General features: G+C 35.6%; 1 protein-coding gene across 1 annotated transcript; it reads right to left on the reverse strand.

Moving 5' to 3' along the window:
* Nucleotides 1-10,857: 10,857 nt before the first annotated feature.
* LOC114273609 (putative aldo-keto reductase 2) lies at nt 10,858-17,151 on the reverse strand. Its single transcript, XM_028215410.2, has 5 exons — nt 16,637-17,151; nt 16,315-16,515; nt 13,183-13,355; nt 12,983-13,085; nt 10,858-11,385 (listed from the first exon to the last, which is right to left on the reverse strand). The coding sequence occupies exons 1-5, from the start codon at nt 16,841-16,843 to the stop codon at nt 11,047-11,049; spliced, it is 1,023 nt and encodes a 340-aa protein (XP_028071211.2). The 5' UTR covers nt 16,844-17,151; the 3' UTR covers nt 10,858-11,046.
* Nucleotides 17,152-17,613: the final 462 nt, after the last annotated feature.

Here is a 17,613-nt window from a genome sequence, read left to right on the forward strand (position 1 = left end):
TTGTCTTGTCACTCAGCCACCTTTCTGTGTAACACCAACCAGCCGCTGCCACGTGCCTCTGTAGAGGGTTAAGTCAGCCAGCAGACCTAGAATGTATCATTTTGCTGTATTTCCTTTGTTTGTGAAGAGAGAGAAGCTCTAGAAGAAAAAGAAGTTTTAGAGTGAGAGAGTGGGTTTTTGAGCTTGATTCCTAGAGATCAAACCATTAGATTTGCGTATTAAGGTTAGATTCTTGATGTACTCTTGTCGTTCTTATTGATCATCTAGTTGCATTGCACGATCGAACCTGTCCTGCATGTCATGCATCGAATTAAAGTTGGTTTAGAAAGAGAAAATAGTGTTCATGTGTTCTTGAAGAAAAAGTCTTGTTTGATCTGAAAGTTTGTATTAAGATTCATGTTTTTATGTTTGTTTTCACAAGATCCTTGAATATGGGTACCCAGGTCCATGTTTTTGAACTCATAGCATGAAATCTCAGATTTTGTAATAGCAAATTATGATCTTTGCATTCATCTTCCTCATGTTCATGTTCTTCATGTTCATCGTGTTCTTCAAGAGAGAGGGAAACCCAGATTTTTCCCGACCTCATTTCCTTGAATGTGGCCATCGAGGCAACACCTCGGCAAGGAGGTGTGGGACCTCGGCCTAGACCTGGTAGTTGCCCAGCATGTTTTCCCGAGATAAAGAACTGTGTTTGTTTTGATTTGACTTAGTCTTGAGGAATGCCGAGATCATCTGCATGCATGTAAAACTTGTTTGATAGTGCATTCAACAGACTTTGCCATGTGTTTTTTAGGACTTGGACTTGCCTTGATCCCGACGTTTGAAGAACTAAGTCAGTGGTATTTTTAATAAAGCTATGTTATAATGCTTTGATAAAAGTCTTGTTTTGCTTCGTTTTGGAAAGTATTTGTAAGCATGAATGGTTATTCCTAATTGAAATATATATATATTATCTTGTTTTGATGACATTCTTGGAAGTCCGAACGTGATAAGGGACTATAAGCATTTGTAGCACAAAGTTTGGAAGTTCGTACGTGCTAAGGGACTATAAGCATTTGTAGCACAAAGTTTGGAAGTCCGTACGTGCTAGAGGACTATAAGCATTTGTAGTACAAAGTTTGGAAGTCCGTACTTGCTAGGGGACTCTAAGCATTAGTGGCACAAGTCCTTAGTGTCAGGGGACTATAATGCAACAGCACCATTGAATTGAGATATCTCCCTTGTCTTGCCTTGTCTTGTCTTGTTTGCCACTGACAGTTTACCGCGTGGGTTTTGTTTGCCGAGATGTCATCACTTGCATTATAATGATGTTAGTAAGCATCCTTTGAACTTGGCAGATTTGGAAGATGGACTTAGTTCATCCCTTGACTTGCACTAATTACGTTATGTATTGTTTGATAAAGATCTTGAATACCAGTCATGCAAACCCCTTTATTTCTTATATCATTCACTGAGTATCCAAGCTCACCCTCTTTATATATATGTAGGTGATGAGTAGGAAGGCGGTGACGCCTAGGTGTGACTCACGAGCTTGTTTTGGGTTTTTGTTATGTCGGCTTAACTTGTATTCACGTCGGCAGTCTTGAAAATTATGCTTCTCGGCTTATAATGCTTGTAATGTACACATGTCGGCTGGAGAAGCCTTTTGATCAAGATGTAAAATGTATTTTTGTACTTTATTGTATTTGTATCCAAGTTGTAATATTACGTAAAGTTGTATGCCATTCCATGTAACTTACGCACTGCTCTTATGGACCACTTGTATTTTAAGATTATTGCTTCCGCACTTGTGAGCCCCATATATAATTATACTCTGTTTGTGTGTGAATTTTGAAAGTTGGCCTTCGGTAATCTCGGATTACTGGCCATCACGGCACTAAACTACTAGGGGCGGTTTGGGGTCGTGACACTACTTGTTGGGCTAACTTTAAGTTTTTCCCTACCTCATAAATGCCCCCTCTTTTCGGGGCTCCAACTACCGTTTACCGGACTTGCTGGGCTGCGGAGGCATGGTGGAGGGAATTATCGCTTAAGTTCTCAAATAATTGCCATGCTTCAGTGTCATTTTTGGACATGAATGTCCCACCACAAGAAGAATCCACCATTTGGCGGTGAGGCTCAGTAAAGCCATAGTAAAAGGTCTGAGCAAGTTTCCAATCAGGCACTTGGTAGTAGGGACATTGTTGGAGAAGGTCACGAAGTCTCTCCCATGTCTCATGAAATTGGTCACTATCGATTTGAGCAAAATTGGTGATGGCTCGCTTGAGTTGGTTTGTCTTACCAATGGGAAAGTACTTCTCTAAAAACTTCTGCTGTAATTAGTCCCATGTTGTGACAGAGTTAGCAGATAACAAGTTCAGCCAATGTTTGGCTTTGTCCTTCAGTGAAAATGGGAACAATCGCAACATTAGGGCTTCATTGGTGAAATTCTGGATCCTCACTGTAAAGCAAATTCCAAGAAATTCATGAAGATGCTTATAAGGATCATCATAAGCTAGTCCATAGAATGATGGGAGCATTTGGATGGTTCTGGACTTAATCTCATAATGAGCAGCAGTGGTGTCGGGTAACTAGATGCATGATGGTGATGTACATGCCATGGGTGTGAAGTAATCTTTAAGGGCCCGGTTGGGTCAATTTAGGCCATTCGGGTTTGCCATCTTTAATGGTTCGAGGTATGGTTATGGATTTTCAAGCCTAGGAACATGGGAAGAGGCTCTAAGTTTCCTAAGAGTCCTTTCTAGTTCAAGGTCCAAACTCCACAATTCAGGGCAACAAGAACGGCGCCCGTGTATTCACACACACACACACACACACTAAGTTCCGACTCTGTGCACTAAGTTATGACAGCAAAATACCAAAAGAGAAACTACTCACAGCGGTTTAACGAAAACGCTTTAGTCGTCTTGTGGGTGCTTGACATGTAGACCGTTGTCTCTAACCTCCAATTGAGCTCGTTCTTTCTTTTAAACACTTTGATGCTTTGCTTACAAGTATTTGCTTTTTTTTAGCACTTTAATGCTGCGGTTTGTTTTTAAAGCTCAGTTGCACTCTGCTTGTACTTCGGTGATAGCTCCACTTGCAAAGACTCTGCACACTTAGCAACACTAAAATATAAAATCCTAAACTAAAAATTAAAATAAAAATATAACTTTAAATTAATTAGTTTCACCAGAAGTCCTCGGCAACGGCGCCAAAATTTGATGGGTCATTTAGTACACCAAATATAAACACTAAACTATACCAAATTCCTTAGAATAATGGTAAGTCCATGTATCAATCCACAGGGACAAATGGGAAATTAAGCTAATTTAATTGATAAATTCTTAAATTAATTTTGATAAAATATTGAGGAATCATAAACTAGTAATAACTAAATTAAACTAAGAGATTAAACTAGCATTTATAAATAAAATTGGAATTGTTGATTTTTATTTATTTATTTATTTATTGGGGAAAAAACCTAGGATAATGAATTCATCACTAGTTATATAAATAAGGCTTCAATTTGAGACTCAATTATGTTACGGTTCGAACTAAATAATACCTCACAACTACAAGCTCGAAGCATTTATCAAGAAAATTAACACGTTCAATGTATAAGCATGAATCATCTCAAGTAGTACGAGTCGTTCGCTCTAAACTAGGGTAGCAACACGACTTATCCCTCGTAGTATGGCTCGTCTCATACCTTAAACATGAAAGCACAAAAAATCATTGTATGGAAAGCATTCAACAATCACAAAAAGAAAAATACTTGAAAAGAATACTGAAAAATATATTTGAAACTTCTTAAATGCCATACAATTTGTTCAAACCTTTACATAATCAAAAAGCAAAAAAGAAAACCCTATTTACTTGGCTAGGGTTTCATCAAAACCCTAGAAATAGTCGCCTAGCCACTCATGGAGGAGTGAGAAGAGATGAAGGAAGAAGAAGCCCCCATGGGAGACCTCCTTCAAGCTTCAAGTTATTTTTCTTCAAACCCTAGTGTAGCTCGACTTTTCGTGGCCCCCTTTCGGAAGATGAATAAGCCCTATAATATCGAACTCCCGCGGTTTTGAATCTAATCTCACAAGTGCAATGTGAAATAGATAATCACCAAAGAGTCCAAATCCGACAAATCTTTTGAAAAATCGATTTTGAATCAAAAATGTCAAAAATGGACTGCTTTGCCAGATACAGAGTCGCCACCTAAATATTTTTGAAAAATTTAGGAAACCCATGACTCGTGCCAAAGGCCACATGTCCATCATCACCAAGATTGTCTCGGCTCGGGAACTTAGGTACGAGAGGAGAAGGTCATGAATTGAGCACTCTCACTCGCCCGATCAAAGATCGGCATCTACTAATCATGATATGAATCTTATTTACATTATATGCTTTTGTTCCAGTTTATTAGGCTAGCATTACTATGTGATGCGCACACAAAAGTATAGACTAACTTGCAAGAATTGGAACCCTTGATTCATGTTTGTTTTGAAATTTTTTTGAATATGTACCACTTGAAAAAGTGATCGCATATGAACATTACTCAAATTATTCCAATTGAAGCAATTAGCCATCATCCACAGGCATTCAAGCAATTACAACACTTAAGTAATTAGGCTCATGGCAAGCATGCTAAACATGGCAACATCAACATGCGATATGCTAAAGCGAGTAAAGGCTCGCCTAGTACTCTAAGCCAAAAGAGAAACTAGTTAGAAAAATGCATGATTCCTAACTATGCGATATGACTAATGCGATACATGCGATATGCAATCTAAATAGGCTCGGCTACTTAACATGGCATATGGATCAATTTGACAGCATGTGGTCTAAGCATGTATTCAAAGAAATGTTTAGCTAACAATGCAAGTTAGAATGATGAATCAAGCCTCGGTACATGCAAGACAAATGGATGCAAACATGAAGTATGCTAAACAAAACGTGATGCTCTTAAACTAACCATCATAAGTTAATAAATAAAAAGGAGAAAGACTTGGGGTTGGAAGATATACACATTATTACAAATTGCGCTCTAACGAAGAAGAGTCCGAATGAACTAACTAGCTAACTAGCTAATTAAAGTTAAGCTAATTATTACAAAATAAATGAAATTAGCTAAACTACTTAACTAATTATTACAACAAATTAATTAACTATTCTAGCTAATCAAATTACAACACTTTACCAAATCAACTAGCCACAACAAATTATAGCAAATATTTAAGCTAAGTATGTAAACTTAATCAGGCTCCGTACGTCAGGAATGCTCATGCATATACTCGGTTTCCACCCGAAAAGGCCACTGTTTTGCTTCCAGAAGGTCTCTGTTGCACAATAGAACACTTACACTTTTGTCCACTTCCAGAATAGCTCTACTCTGCTCTGCTCAAAAAACACACTGTTGGATTTTGCATTGGTGGCCGGCCGGCCAGAAGTGAGGGCCTGCCGGCCACCAAAGGTGGCCTGCTGACCATGGAAAGTGGCTACCAGCCATTGCTGCACAGTTCATCTTGTTGCAACAGAGAACAAACAGAGCATGCACAGGGTATTCTCAAGGGTTGTCTACACAACTCACCCCTCCTTATCATGAACAGATCAAAAGAGAGACAAAACTTGGTCCACAAACTATCAACTCAAGCAATTTCATTGCATGATGGCTTATGAATCAAAATGTGCAAGTTCAATAAATGCAACAAAACAAGACTTAAACCTCCTCCCTTTCATGAATTGATCAAGGGAAGTGGTGACCTTAGAAACTTAAATCATTTTATCACTAACGAGTATGAAATGCCTCAAGCTTCCATGTATTCAATTAACGACTGATTGAACACAAAACCAATTATTATCTTGCACTATTTTAGTCCCATTTTAATTACTTCATTTTAATTACCAACCATCCTCTAATTTATTAAGTCCAAAGGTGTCTACACCTAGCCTTTCTCTCTCTTTTCTCTGAAATATTTTTGAACCTCTTTTCAGCCTCTTTTTCTTCTTTTTATTCCCAACATAAGAGCCTTAAAATTTCACGTACACAACCCTAGGGGGGCCGCACGTGCGGTGGAGCTTGGCCGCACGTGCGGTGAGGTGAGGCGACAAGCCATGATTTTTCGCTCCTTGCATGGAGAATCTATTTTCATGCCCTTTTTGCTTGAATTTGTGTGTTGTTTTGCCAAATCTACACAAGTGCACAAAACACATCATCTTCACCAAATAAACAACATTGAAAGACTAAAAATATAACTTAAGTGGCCTCAAAGTGGTACCTTTCGGCCTACATCAGTCACATAAGCATGTTATCATATAGCATACCATGTTACTTCTAATATCATCTAGCGAGATAACCCATTGTGGTAAAAATCACATCCCACGATCTCAAAGTATTCAAACTCGGTAACTCTGATACCAAGTTGTAACGCCTTGAAATAAATAACAATCGCTCATCTTATAACATTCCTTACAATTGGTCAATAACATCATATCTTATATTCCATTTATAATCGTGATCATATAAAAGATGTCATATGCGTGTATACATTCATAAATTCTAGATCCTGAATCTAAAGCATATGACATGGTTACATGAATTAAAATAAAAGTAAAATTAAGTAATTATATGCCCTAATGGCTACATCTTTCCAAGTCAATGCTTGGATACATCAAAAGGAGTTCAACTTAATACAATTAAAGCCCAAGGCTTATACAAAAATAATTACATCAAATAAAACAAAAGAAACTCTTGACTCCAAGTTCTCCTAAGCTCTGTCCTTGATGGAGGCATATTATCAGTACCTGAAAGTTGTTTTCCATATAGGGAGAGGTAAAGCCCAATAAGGATACTTTAACATAATATGTGAATTTTAACAAAGTCATAAGGTAAATGCACATGCATGCCATTTGTCAAACATTTCACATTTTCCTTCTCAAAATAATGCAATACCAAATTATATATCAATTCATGAAAATAATAATTTTATAACAGAAAACAGGGCAGTGGATACAAAACACTGGGAACTGTAGGTACGTGTCTGCTAGTAGGCTATACAAGCACTATCAAAGGCATTTTACCACTACTAACCGGAAGGATCGGTACCTAATCGCATGGGTTTTTGGACTTTCACCAAGGATACACAGGCTAACATAATAACCACAACCACACCATCTAACCAAATTCACTAATGTATTCACCATTTTTTTCAAAACAAAACATTTTCAATGTTTAAGTATGCAACAATGCTCAATGCCAGATGTATGAATGATTAGTTTCAATTCAGCTAATGCTCATACAATTTCTACAACGATCAAAGTTATCCTCCACTGATAGCCCAAAACAGATATTTCTATATAATAGATAATTTTCAACAAAAGATAGAATCTCATCATTTTTAAAATGGGAGTGATATTACATATCCAACTCTTCCATCATCATCAACATATACATTGTTCTATTCTTACAAAACCCAATATCATTTTCTATTTTCTTTCACAAACCAAATATCCATAATATTAGAACAAAACCCCCCCTTTACTTAGAAAATCAATTTTAAGTAAAGAAATCCAACATTTTAACATATCTTAACCATAAACACATCCCCATAACCTTACTCAAGAACTCATTTGAAAATCCCTCTTTTCAATTCAAAATCAAACCCTAGGTTTAACCTAAAATCTCCAAACCACTAGATTCTATTAATAGACAAAAAACCAAGGTAAAAATCATATCAAAGGTTGAAGAAATCCCTACCTCAAGATTAGAAGACAAGAGAGAGCATGGGATGAAGTTTGGCGGAGCCAAAATCAGTAACTCATCCAATTAAAACAATGCTCTCTACGTGTTCTAAATTTTTCTCCAGAAGGCTAGGTGTAGAAATCAATAGGTTGGAAGTATTTGGAGTTTGAATGCATGAACTAGAGAGAGAGAGAGAGAGAGAGAGAGAGTGAAGAACTAGGGCTTTGAATGTTTTTAGAGAGAGAGGGAAAGTGAAAAGTGATTTAGAAAACCCTTTTTTCGAACTGATATACACGCAGACCGCTTGAACAACTAAAACATCGCTCGAGTATCAACCACAATAAGTGACATCGCTCGAGCGACCAAAAATACTGCTCGAGCCACAATGACCCCCTTACAGACGTTCAGACCTGCAAAAAACCGCTCGAGCGAAGATACCTCACTTCTGGTAGTTTTGCAGATTGTAAAAGACCACTCAAAAAAAAAAATGCTCGAGTGAACATACAAAAATCTGGGCAACAACTCTTTTGAAAAACTAATTCTCAACCTGTTTCAAACAGAACCATAACTTCCAAATAGTTAAACTCAACTAGCACAAAATGAAAATGAAATGAACAATAATTAAGGACATGGATTCCAGGATTCAAAAGCAAGAAATGAGTCGGATCTAAATCGAAACCGTTATAAATTTTAAATATTAATATTTATAAAAAAATTAATTAATTTGTAATTATTTTTGCAAAAATGCAGTGATGTGATATTTTTCTAAGAAAAAATATGCAAAACAAACAATAACAATTATATTTCTATCAGTCATAATATATAATCAACAAATAGATACATCAAATAAAACAGTGAATGAGAAACAAAATTCAATTTGGACTAGTGAGATATGTTAGAGAGAGATAAAATTTGTACTTGAAAAATTAGTGATAACAAGAATTGTCTCTAGTGAATATAGCACATTTGGCATCACTTGATGGCAGAGGCTCACAGATCGGTGGCGACGACGATGATTTGAAGTGAAAATAACATAAGCAACAATGACGAATAATATTGAGGTTGTGGTAGTAGATGCCGTTGACGTGGGCACCAATAAACATGGTAGAGACAACACTAGAGATAAAAATAAAAAAAATAAAAAAAGGAGAGAGAGAGAGAGAGAGAGAGAGAAAGAGAGATAGTTGTAGGGTTTCCAGGGCTATAATGTTGGTTTTGACCATTCATGTTAAACTTGGTCCTTATACTTCTAAGATTTGAAATCCTTTGAATTTTAACTAGCAAACAAAGCCACCATTATTGTACATGGAATTTGGAGTGTAAGTTTTTCTAGAGAAACTCCAGTAGCCTCTCTACGGACTTACAATTGGAGACTCATAATTCAAATTTTGAGATCTTAATTAGTGAGTGATTTCTTTCACATAAGGTAACTTGAATATCCATTTTTTACTAACACTTTTAATCAAGCTCTATGTTTGGCATAGGCTATTTGGTTTAAAATAGTCACAAAAAGACAAAATATGTTAAAAAGTCAATAAAAAAAATATCATATCCAAACTATAATCATCATTTTTTTTTTTACAAAAGTCAAAAAAGCCAAAAAGCTCATCTCAAATGAAACTTTTTAGCCCAAGTTAAAAAAATCAAAAAGTCAACTCACATCTCAAACGAAGGCTTAGTGAACAAAGTTGGAGTATGCTTTTTTTATCCGAAAAACTATGTTTGACCAGTTTTTTTACGAGGAAGTATCGCACAACCCAATATTTTCCAACTTCTTCTTGTTCCTAGGTATGGTGGAGTATACTTTTTGAGGATAACGCTTTGCAACTTCAGTTAAGATGGCAAATGGGTATCAGTCATTCGATTCTATTTGGTAGGACTTTTAAAAATCAATAATATTTGAGATCTCTAATAGAACTCTAATAATGTGGAGAGTACCCATGTGATATAGGGGTTCACACTCTTCTCTCTATCTCTCTCTACTCTCTCTCTTTTCCACCTCATTAAAGCTCCTGTTAGAGCTACAATTTTAGAGTTACGTATCACTACTTATTTCCCTTTGTGGGTATCATAATCGTTCATCTTGGGGATAATGCTTTGCAACTTCCTTGGCGATTTCCCTTTTTGAGGTTAGTGCTTTGCAACTTCGGTTAAGATGGCAAATGGGTATTAGCCGTTCGATTTCCATTTGGGAGGACTTTTAAAAATTCCTTGGCAATTTCCCTTTGTGGGTATCATAATTGTTCATCTTGCTCAATCCTTGGCCTTTTCTTTCTACATCTTCTACCATTCTTGCTCTTCTTCTAATTCTTGTTCCCCTGTTGTTCTACTTAGTTTTTAGTTTATTACTCTCTCTCTCTCTCTCTGTCTCTCGAGTTTTGCACCTCATCTTGTCTTTCAATCTTGCAGTAGTGCAATTAACAAATCCTCTCTTATGGGGGGCCTTGGAGCTAAGATTGTTCTTTGAAAATAGGCCTATCGGTTCCTTCTTATGGCTCTCTCCATCCTGTGCCTTTATTTTTGGCTTTTATCACTGCCTTGAGGTGGACAGAAGCTAATCATTTTATTCATTTTACATATCTTTGCTAATGATTTGTGTTTGCTTGGTCAGTTGACAGGGGTTTGAACTCTAAAGCCTAATACCCTGTTTGGTTGATTGGAATAAGAGAATGAAATGAAATGATAATTCTTTAAACTTTCTTATAAAATGATCATTTTCTTAAAATGATAAAAGACGATTTCATTTGTAATGCATTTGTTATTATTTTTGTAATCTAACTAAACATTTAAACGAATATTTTGATAAAAAGATCATTTCATTGCACTTTATTCCAATAAACCAAACACTACAAGATTTTACATTTATACACAGCGCCGATTGCTTTTTGACATTTGTTGCTCAGCCCAGGGTTTCATTGTCCTTAGAGAATATGTTTTTGTTGGCATAAAACAATTCAAATCATTCATGATAGGAAAGTTTTTGTTGGCATAAGTACAGGAAAATTATTAAATAGTCCATGATAGAAACCTTCAAAAAAAAAAAAAAAAAAAAAAAAAAACGCTCCGATCTCATCGTTTGCTGGAAGTTTGTAATAACAAAAATTAAAAGCACTGCACAATAGTGACTGGATAGTCTGTAAAAGCAGTAACAGAAATATTTTGGTTTAATATGGATACGATGCAATACATCATAAAACTCCTCCAGTCAAGTATATTGTGGAGGAAGGCATAGCAGTGGTGGAGGGCGCTAGAACTAGAAACTTACAGCTAAATAGGAAAAGCATCGGTAGTACTCAGGGTACAAGTTGACAACAAGAGGTATTTCTTCATTCAGCTTTCCACGAGGACAATGGTGGAGTTTCTGAGTTGATCCATGTCATTGACATAACGGCATGTCTCTCACCCTTGACCACATCAGCTGAGGCATAGGATTCGAGTTCAGCCATTTCTTCTGGGGTTAGCTTTACAGACAATGCACCAATGTTCTGGTTCAAGTTTGCTATCTTGGTGGTCCCGGGGATGGGAACCACATCGTTTCCACAGTGATGGACCCATGCCAATGCCAGCTGTGATGGGGTGCAGCCCTTCTTTGCAGCCATTTCATTGACCCGCTCAAATATCTTTTGATTATGCTCGAGATTTTCAGGTTTGAATCTTGGAAAATTCTACACAAGAAATACATGTCTTGGCATTACAACTATAAATCCACGAAACAGAAGGACCTAAGAAGTACACAACTTTGACATATTTTGCTATAAAAATAAATCACAATCCTATTTGGTCATATACCTGGGTTATTTGTGAACAAATTCCCGAGTACCAATCATAATACTATGTTTGGTTGGAGGATTTGAAGAGAGAAATGGAAAGGAAACAAAAAATACAATCCCACTTTTTGTTTGGTTACATGGAAAACATTGGGCAAAGAAAGCGAGAGGTAAATGCAATCCCACTTTTTGTATTTTGGATTCACTTAGGTTATTTTCTTTCTCCATTTCCCAACTCAACCAAACATAATTTGGAATTCAAATTCTTATCAATTCTTTCTCCTTTTCTTTATTTCCCTTTCCAATTCCATTTCTCTTATTAAATTCTCCAACCAAATACAGTCTAAAGGTTTTCTCATTAACAGCTCTAGTTTTAAGAAAAGTTAAGTATAAAATAAATCAATTTCAACGCAAGTATTACGCATGTACATGCATACATATTACAATATGAGTATTGAGAAAAATACATTATCGTGTGTGTAAACACTATGTAATGAACATCGACAGGAAAAGATATATATAAAAAAAAAAAAAAACATATAAACAAAAGAGAGGAAAAACACATTTTGCATACATATTAGAATGCAAAATGTTTTGGGCATTAGAGAGACATTAGAGAGAAATCAAACCGTGACACAACTTCACAAAAGAGTCTTCACCAAATGCAGTGCTCACATATTATAATAGTATAGTATAGATAATGGATTACCAGTAGCAGGTTTGAATTTTGTATAGCAGCAATACTACAGACACAGAAGTCAACTACAGACTGCACACAAGCTTGTAGGTCCCTCAGAATTGTGAATGGTCTGTGGTAGTTTCTTTGTCGCTAACATTTGTCTTTGTATAGCCTAATAATTACACACGGGGTTCCAGTTCAAAATCATGCACAAAACAAGATGTTTTCGGACTTCCTTCAAGTAATTTCACTTGGAACATAATCTACTGGGGTCATGCCGACCTGATCCCATTTCGAATGTTCGCTGACAGCCAAAAGAATAAGACATTTTTTCTTCTTTTATTCAGAATAATTGTGTAGAGTTTGTACATAAGAAAAAATTATTATAGAGAGAGAGAGCACTATATTCTAGAGCATGTCTATGTGGAAGATGAATCCTATAGCACTGACGGGATCTGTGATTTAAACCATCAAATCATTGTCACAAGTAGGATTCCACAAAGAGGAGCTCTTCTTCACCTATATTCTCAAACAATAAGTTAACAGAACAAAAGCCCCAAATTAAAAATCTTCCATTCCCCCAGCATACCAAGATATATCATATGATGAGTCAAAATACTGATAGAATATTGACTGACTACCATGGCTCACATATAGGGATTAATGAAATTTTGGAAGTTTCAGAAGGTTGATCACTTTGTAAGGCAGGCACACAAATTAAATTTAGAGTGAAACATGATATAATAATTTCAAGCAATTTGGACTACTTCTATTCAATTTATTTGGCAAGTAAAAATAATAAGTATGTGAACAGACCTTGCGGAAATCACCATCTTGCAAGTTTGCAATGAAGTTGGTACCTCCAGATAAAAATCCCCGGCCTAGAGGGCTGTATGGAACAATCCCAATGCCAAGTTCTCTGAAATTGACAAAAAGAGTTTAAAGAGGGATGAAATCAGAATTTCAAAATACTTATTACTCTCCAATCAGATTAATTAGCACAAATGACACCGTACCGGCAAGTAGGAACAATATCTGCCTCTATATCTCTTGACCACAGGGACCACTCCATCTGCACAGCTGTTATTGGATGTACAGCATGTGCTCTTCTGATTGTTGAAGCAGAGGCCTCAGACAGACCTATGTACTTTATCTTACCCTCTTCAACCAGTTTCTTGAGCTCTCCCATCTTCCCAAAAACATGTCATAAACAAGGTCAGGTAGCAGTCAACACAATATTCATTCCAAAAAACAGATGTAAATAATAAAACAAGTAAGGAATAGTCAAATCCTCATAAACAGGGAGAGAGAGAGAGAGAGAGTCATGAAACCAGTGCAGTTGGTTACAGTTCCCATGTTACCGCCTCTAATGTATCCAATGTACCCCCAAAAAATAAAAAATGAAAAGATAGCCATCCAACTCTAGAACAGAATTGCAGTGTAATCACACAACTTCAAATTGCAACCTAGTTGATCCTATCATAGGGAGTACTACCAGAACATTGCCTAAATAGAATGATAATCACTATTCATTCTTAAATTTACAACATGATTACTGTTTTCCTCATTCAAAGCAACTCTGTGCTACCAAAAAGTGGACCGTGGCAATAAATTGGTCACGAGATGGTAGGATCATAAAATCACATATAACCACTGACATTAGTCCTCTATCATAATGTCATCGAGGCAAAATAGTCATTTGAACACTTCTCCTTCTCCATAATATCCCAAACAAGCATAGGATTCTTATCTTATCCAATCAAATAGTGACATCTAATCCCATGACTAAACAAACATGAGGTACAAATCCAGTCTAACTAAATAGTCCAGGGACAATGTATCCAGGACTAACAGTCCAATAGATTCCAATCCCCTCTTATCCAGTCCGTCCAAACAAACACACCATATTTCACTAATCATGTGGTAAACTTATTATGTCATTCCTCACAACTTTTACCTCTAATTAAACGATGGTGTACAATGGGGATATGGTATTGCTAGTCAAAAAACTACTTATCTATTAAAAGGACGAGACCGGGCACTTCTTGGTTATTCTGCAAGGCCACATTTACACAACGATTACTGCTTTCCTTGTTCAAACCATGTGACCAACAATTGGACTGTGGCAGTAAATTGGAAATGAGATGGTAGGATCATAAATCACATATAACCATTGATATTAGTCCTTTATTATAATATCATTGAGACAACATGCAATTTATGAAGTTCACTAATCATGTGGTAAACTCAGTATGTCATTTCTTAGGACTTTAAATTCTAATTGAACAAGGGTGTACAATGGGTACATGGTAATGCCAGTCGAAAACTACATATCAATTAAAAGAAAGAATAGTTAAAGAATTATACTGGGCACTTCTTGGTTGTTCTGTAAGAACGCATTTGTTTCATCCATATGTTTTCCTGTTGGATATAAGGACTAATAATAGGATAGGATTATGGACATAGTTAATAATACCACTACAACATATAAAAGTTTTAGAAATCAAATGTTTTGCTTTCTAAAAGTAAAAATTTTGTTGCAAAAGACATTTAGGGACCAATTTTTATTGTCATGAGAATAGTCGTTAAAAGGTCATCCCAAAAAGTAAAAAATAACGCTTTTAGCAACAAAAATTTAAAAATGGCACTAATAAATAGACTTTTAGAGATAATAATTTGGTCTCAAAATGGTTTACTTTTTTAAACAAAAAATTTGGTTCCAAAATGATAATAATTCATCACTAATGTCCAATTTTCGTTGTTAAAATATAATAACACTTTTCACAACAAAAATATTTGGTCCCTAAAAAATAATTGTCCCTAAATTTTGGTTTCTAAAACCTTAATTTTTTGTAGTGTACCACGGATATTGAATATGATTACACATATCATGGGAGTGCTTGTACTATGATTGATTAGGGTAAAATATAGTATGGCATAAGAGCATCTCCAATAGCATAGGCATTTATCTCATGTTAGGCTTTTCACCTAGTCTCATCTCTCATCATAGATTGGGGTTCCAACAAAATAAGCAACACGATAGGTATTTTGTGTCATTCTCTTTTGGCTAGTTACATTTGGAGAGTCTTGGAGGCTAGACAAACCAATTTTAGGAGTCAAGAGTATTGTCCGAGTACACACTAGCTAAAGTGCTTAGGCAAAAATACAAAATGTACTATTTTATAAACCTTTGAACAAGAGTCAAAATTTGTCACACACTTGATAAATTGTGTATAAAAAAATTACACTGCATCCTCCACTTTCACAGGATCAATCACATTTAAATGGGATACATTACACGGTTCTAACCAACAAAAAAGGAGTGTTATATTAGAACAAAATATTTTCCCCACATAACATATGTTAATGTGTTTACAATAGTTGACCCCAAATGACAACGATTCATTTCAATATCAATTGGGCACACATAATAATCAGTCCCATTGTTCTTTCACGAACTCTTTAAGGAAATATGATCAATCACTACATTATATATATGAGAAATTCTACTATACACACCTCTTTCAAGGGTTATACCAGATGCACCCCTAATTATGTCATTTTTTTTTTAATCATGACCAATTTTCTTCTTTAGTTATGATAATATTTTAGTTATAACTCATAAGATCTTTGATTATGCCTCATGTGGTGTTTGGTTGACTTTTATTTAAGTACTCAGAAATTATGGAGTTATGTTATTTTCTTCTTTAGTCATGAGATACATATAGTACACACGCTTAGTCTTTCCCTATGTATATATTGATAGCATCATTCACCAAAAAAACCAACACAAATCAGGGAGATTCACCAGAAAACAGAGTCCAATAAACTCACTATGTGACTTCTTATTTTAAGGGTCCTATTATGTGACTTCCTATTTCAAGGGCTTGGTAGAGCTGCTCCCTCAGTCAAGTGTAGTACTTCATAAATATACTTGAACTCTATTTTATTGCAATAGAAGCCATGATTATTTGGAAAAACACTTCAATTCATAATATAAATTTTTTAAAAAAATACTAAAAAAAGAATATTTAAATGGAATACAGGAAAAAATAGAGAACCCACTGTTTAATTAAAATTTAGAAGAAAAATAAAAATAAAAAAGCATTGTTGGAGGTATTTGGAGAGGAAGGAAATAGGGATCAAACCGTGACTTCGATGGGAAGTCTAGTGTCAATCCGATGCTGGTAATAGAGATCGATGCACTCCACCTCCAGCCGCTTCAAACTAGTTTCGCACGCAGCCCGCACGTAATCCGGGCTGCCACGCGCCGCCGGCTTGCCGTCGACGCGGGTGATCCCAAATTTGGAGGCCAATTGCACTTTCTCTCTCCACCCTCCCTTGAGAGCCTATATATAAATAAATAAATAAAAACCCAATTCAATCAAATTCAGCTTGATTTAGAATTGATAGTTAAAAGATTTGAATAAGTGGAATTGAAATGGAAGTAGATATGTTGTTTGTTGTTACCTTGCCGAGAAGGAGTTCGTTGTCGCCATAGGCGTCGGAGGTGTCGAGGAAAGTGACGCCGGAGTTGATGGAGTGGTGGATGAGCTGGATCATGTCTTCTTCGGGCTTTGGAGGCCCGTAGTGGCTTGACATGCCCATGCAACCAAGTCCCTGTGCTGATACCTCTAGACCTTGTGAACCCAACTTCACCTTCTTCACTTGAACCATTTTTCTTCTTACAAATTTCTTCAAATTCCTCTCCCTCTCTGTTTCTGTGTCTCTGTATATCCGTATATATTTATAGTTGCGGGAAAAGGTGTCGTACCTCAAATTTTGTGACTTAAAAGTAGTTCAAATGATCAAAATTTAAATGGTCAAAACGACGTCGTTTTAACTATTTTTATATTATTTTGTACTTAAAACGATGTCATTTTGATCATTTAAATCACTTTTAAACCATAAAATTTGAATTACGTAGTATTGTCGATAGTTGCAGGAGAGGAGTGAAGTGAAGTGCAGTGATTGAGCACGGAGCTGTCGACATGTATTTGTGGCCGGTTTTTGGTCAAAGGAGGAAAGGGAGTGGCCATAAAATAATAGAACTGCTGACGTCACGGATTACGTTCAAAATCGAAATCTATTATAGGATAGAATAAAGCAATCGAAATCTATAATTATAGGATAGAAGGATAGAATAAAGCTAAACACTAGATATAACTAAAATTAGAATAATGGTCAGAATTTCAAATGTTTTATTAAGCTCTCGTTTGATATGAGAGTGTTTTAATTAAGAATTCAAAAAATTATTTAAAAAATAAAATATTAAAAAATTTATAATTTATATTAAAATGTTAAATATTTTTTTGTATATTTTTTTGTAAAAAATAAAAAAGTTATTTTAAATATATATATATATATTTTTTATTTTTTATTTTAGCTAAAAAGTTAAAAAATTACTAAAACAGTATTTCCAAACGAGGCCTAAATATTCTATTAAA

The sequence above is a fragment of the Camellia sinensis genome, chromosome 7, assembly GCF_055761805.1.
Source record: "Camellia sinensis isolate YWXY chromosome 7, ASM5576180v1, whole genome shotgun sequence".
In the NCBI taxonomy this organism is placed as follows: Eukaryota; Viridiplantae; Streptophyta; class Magnoliopsida; order Ericales; family Theaceae; genus Camellia; species Camellia sinensis.

Bases quoted from the DNA above. Each gene is read 5' to 3' on its own strand.
- LOC114273609 (XM_028215410.2), bottom strand. From the start codon at position 16,843: ATGGTTCAAGTGAAGAAGGTGAAGTTGGGTTCACAAGGTCTAGAGGTA. The intron at 13,356-16,314 runs GTTTGATCCCTA...GTTTTTGGGAAG, and splicing joins GACTTCCCATCGAAGTCACG to ATGGGAGAGCTCAAGAAACT. The intron at 13,086-13,182 runs GTACGGTGTCAT...TGTCAATTTCAG, and splicing joins GATATTGTTCCTACTTGCCG to AGAACTTGGCATTGGGATTG.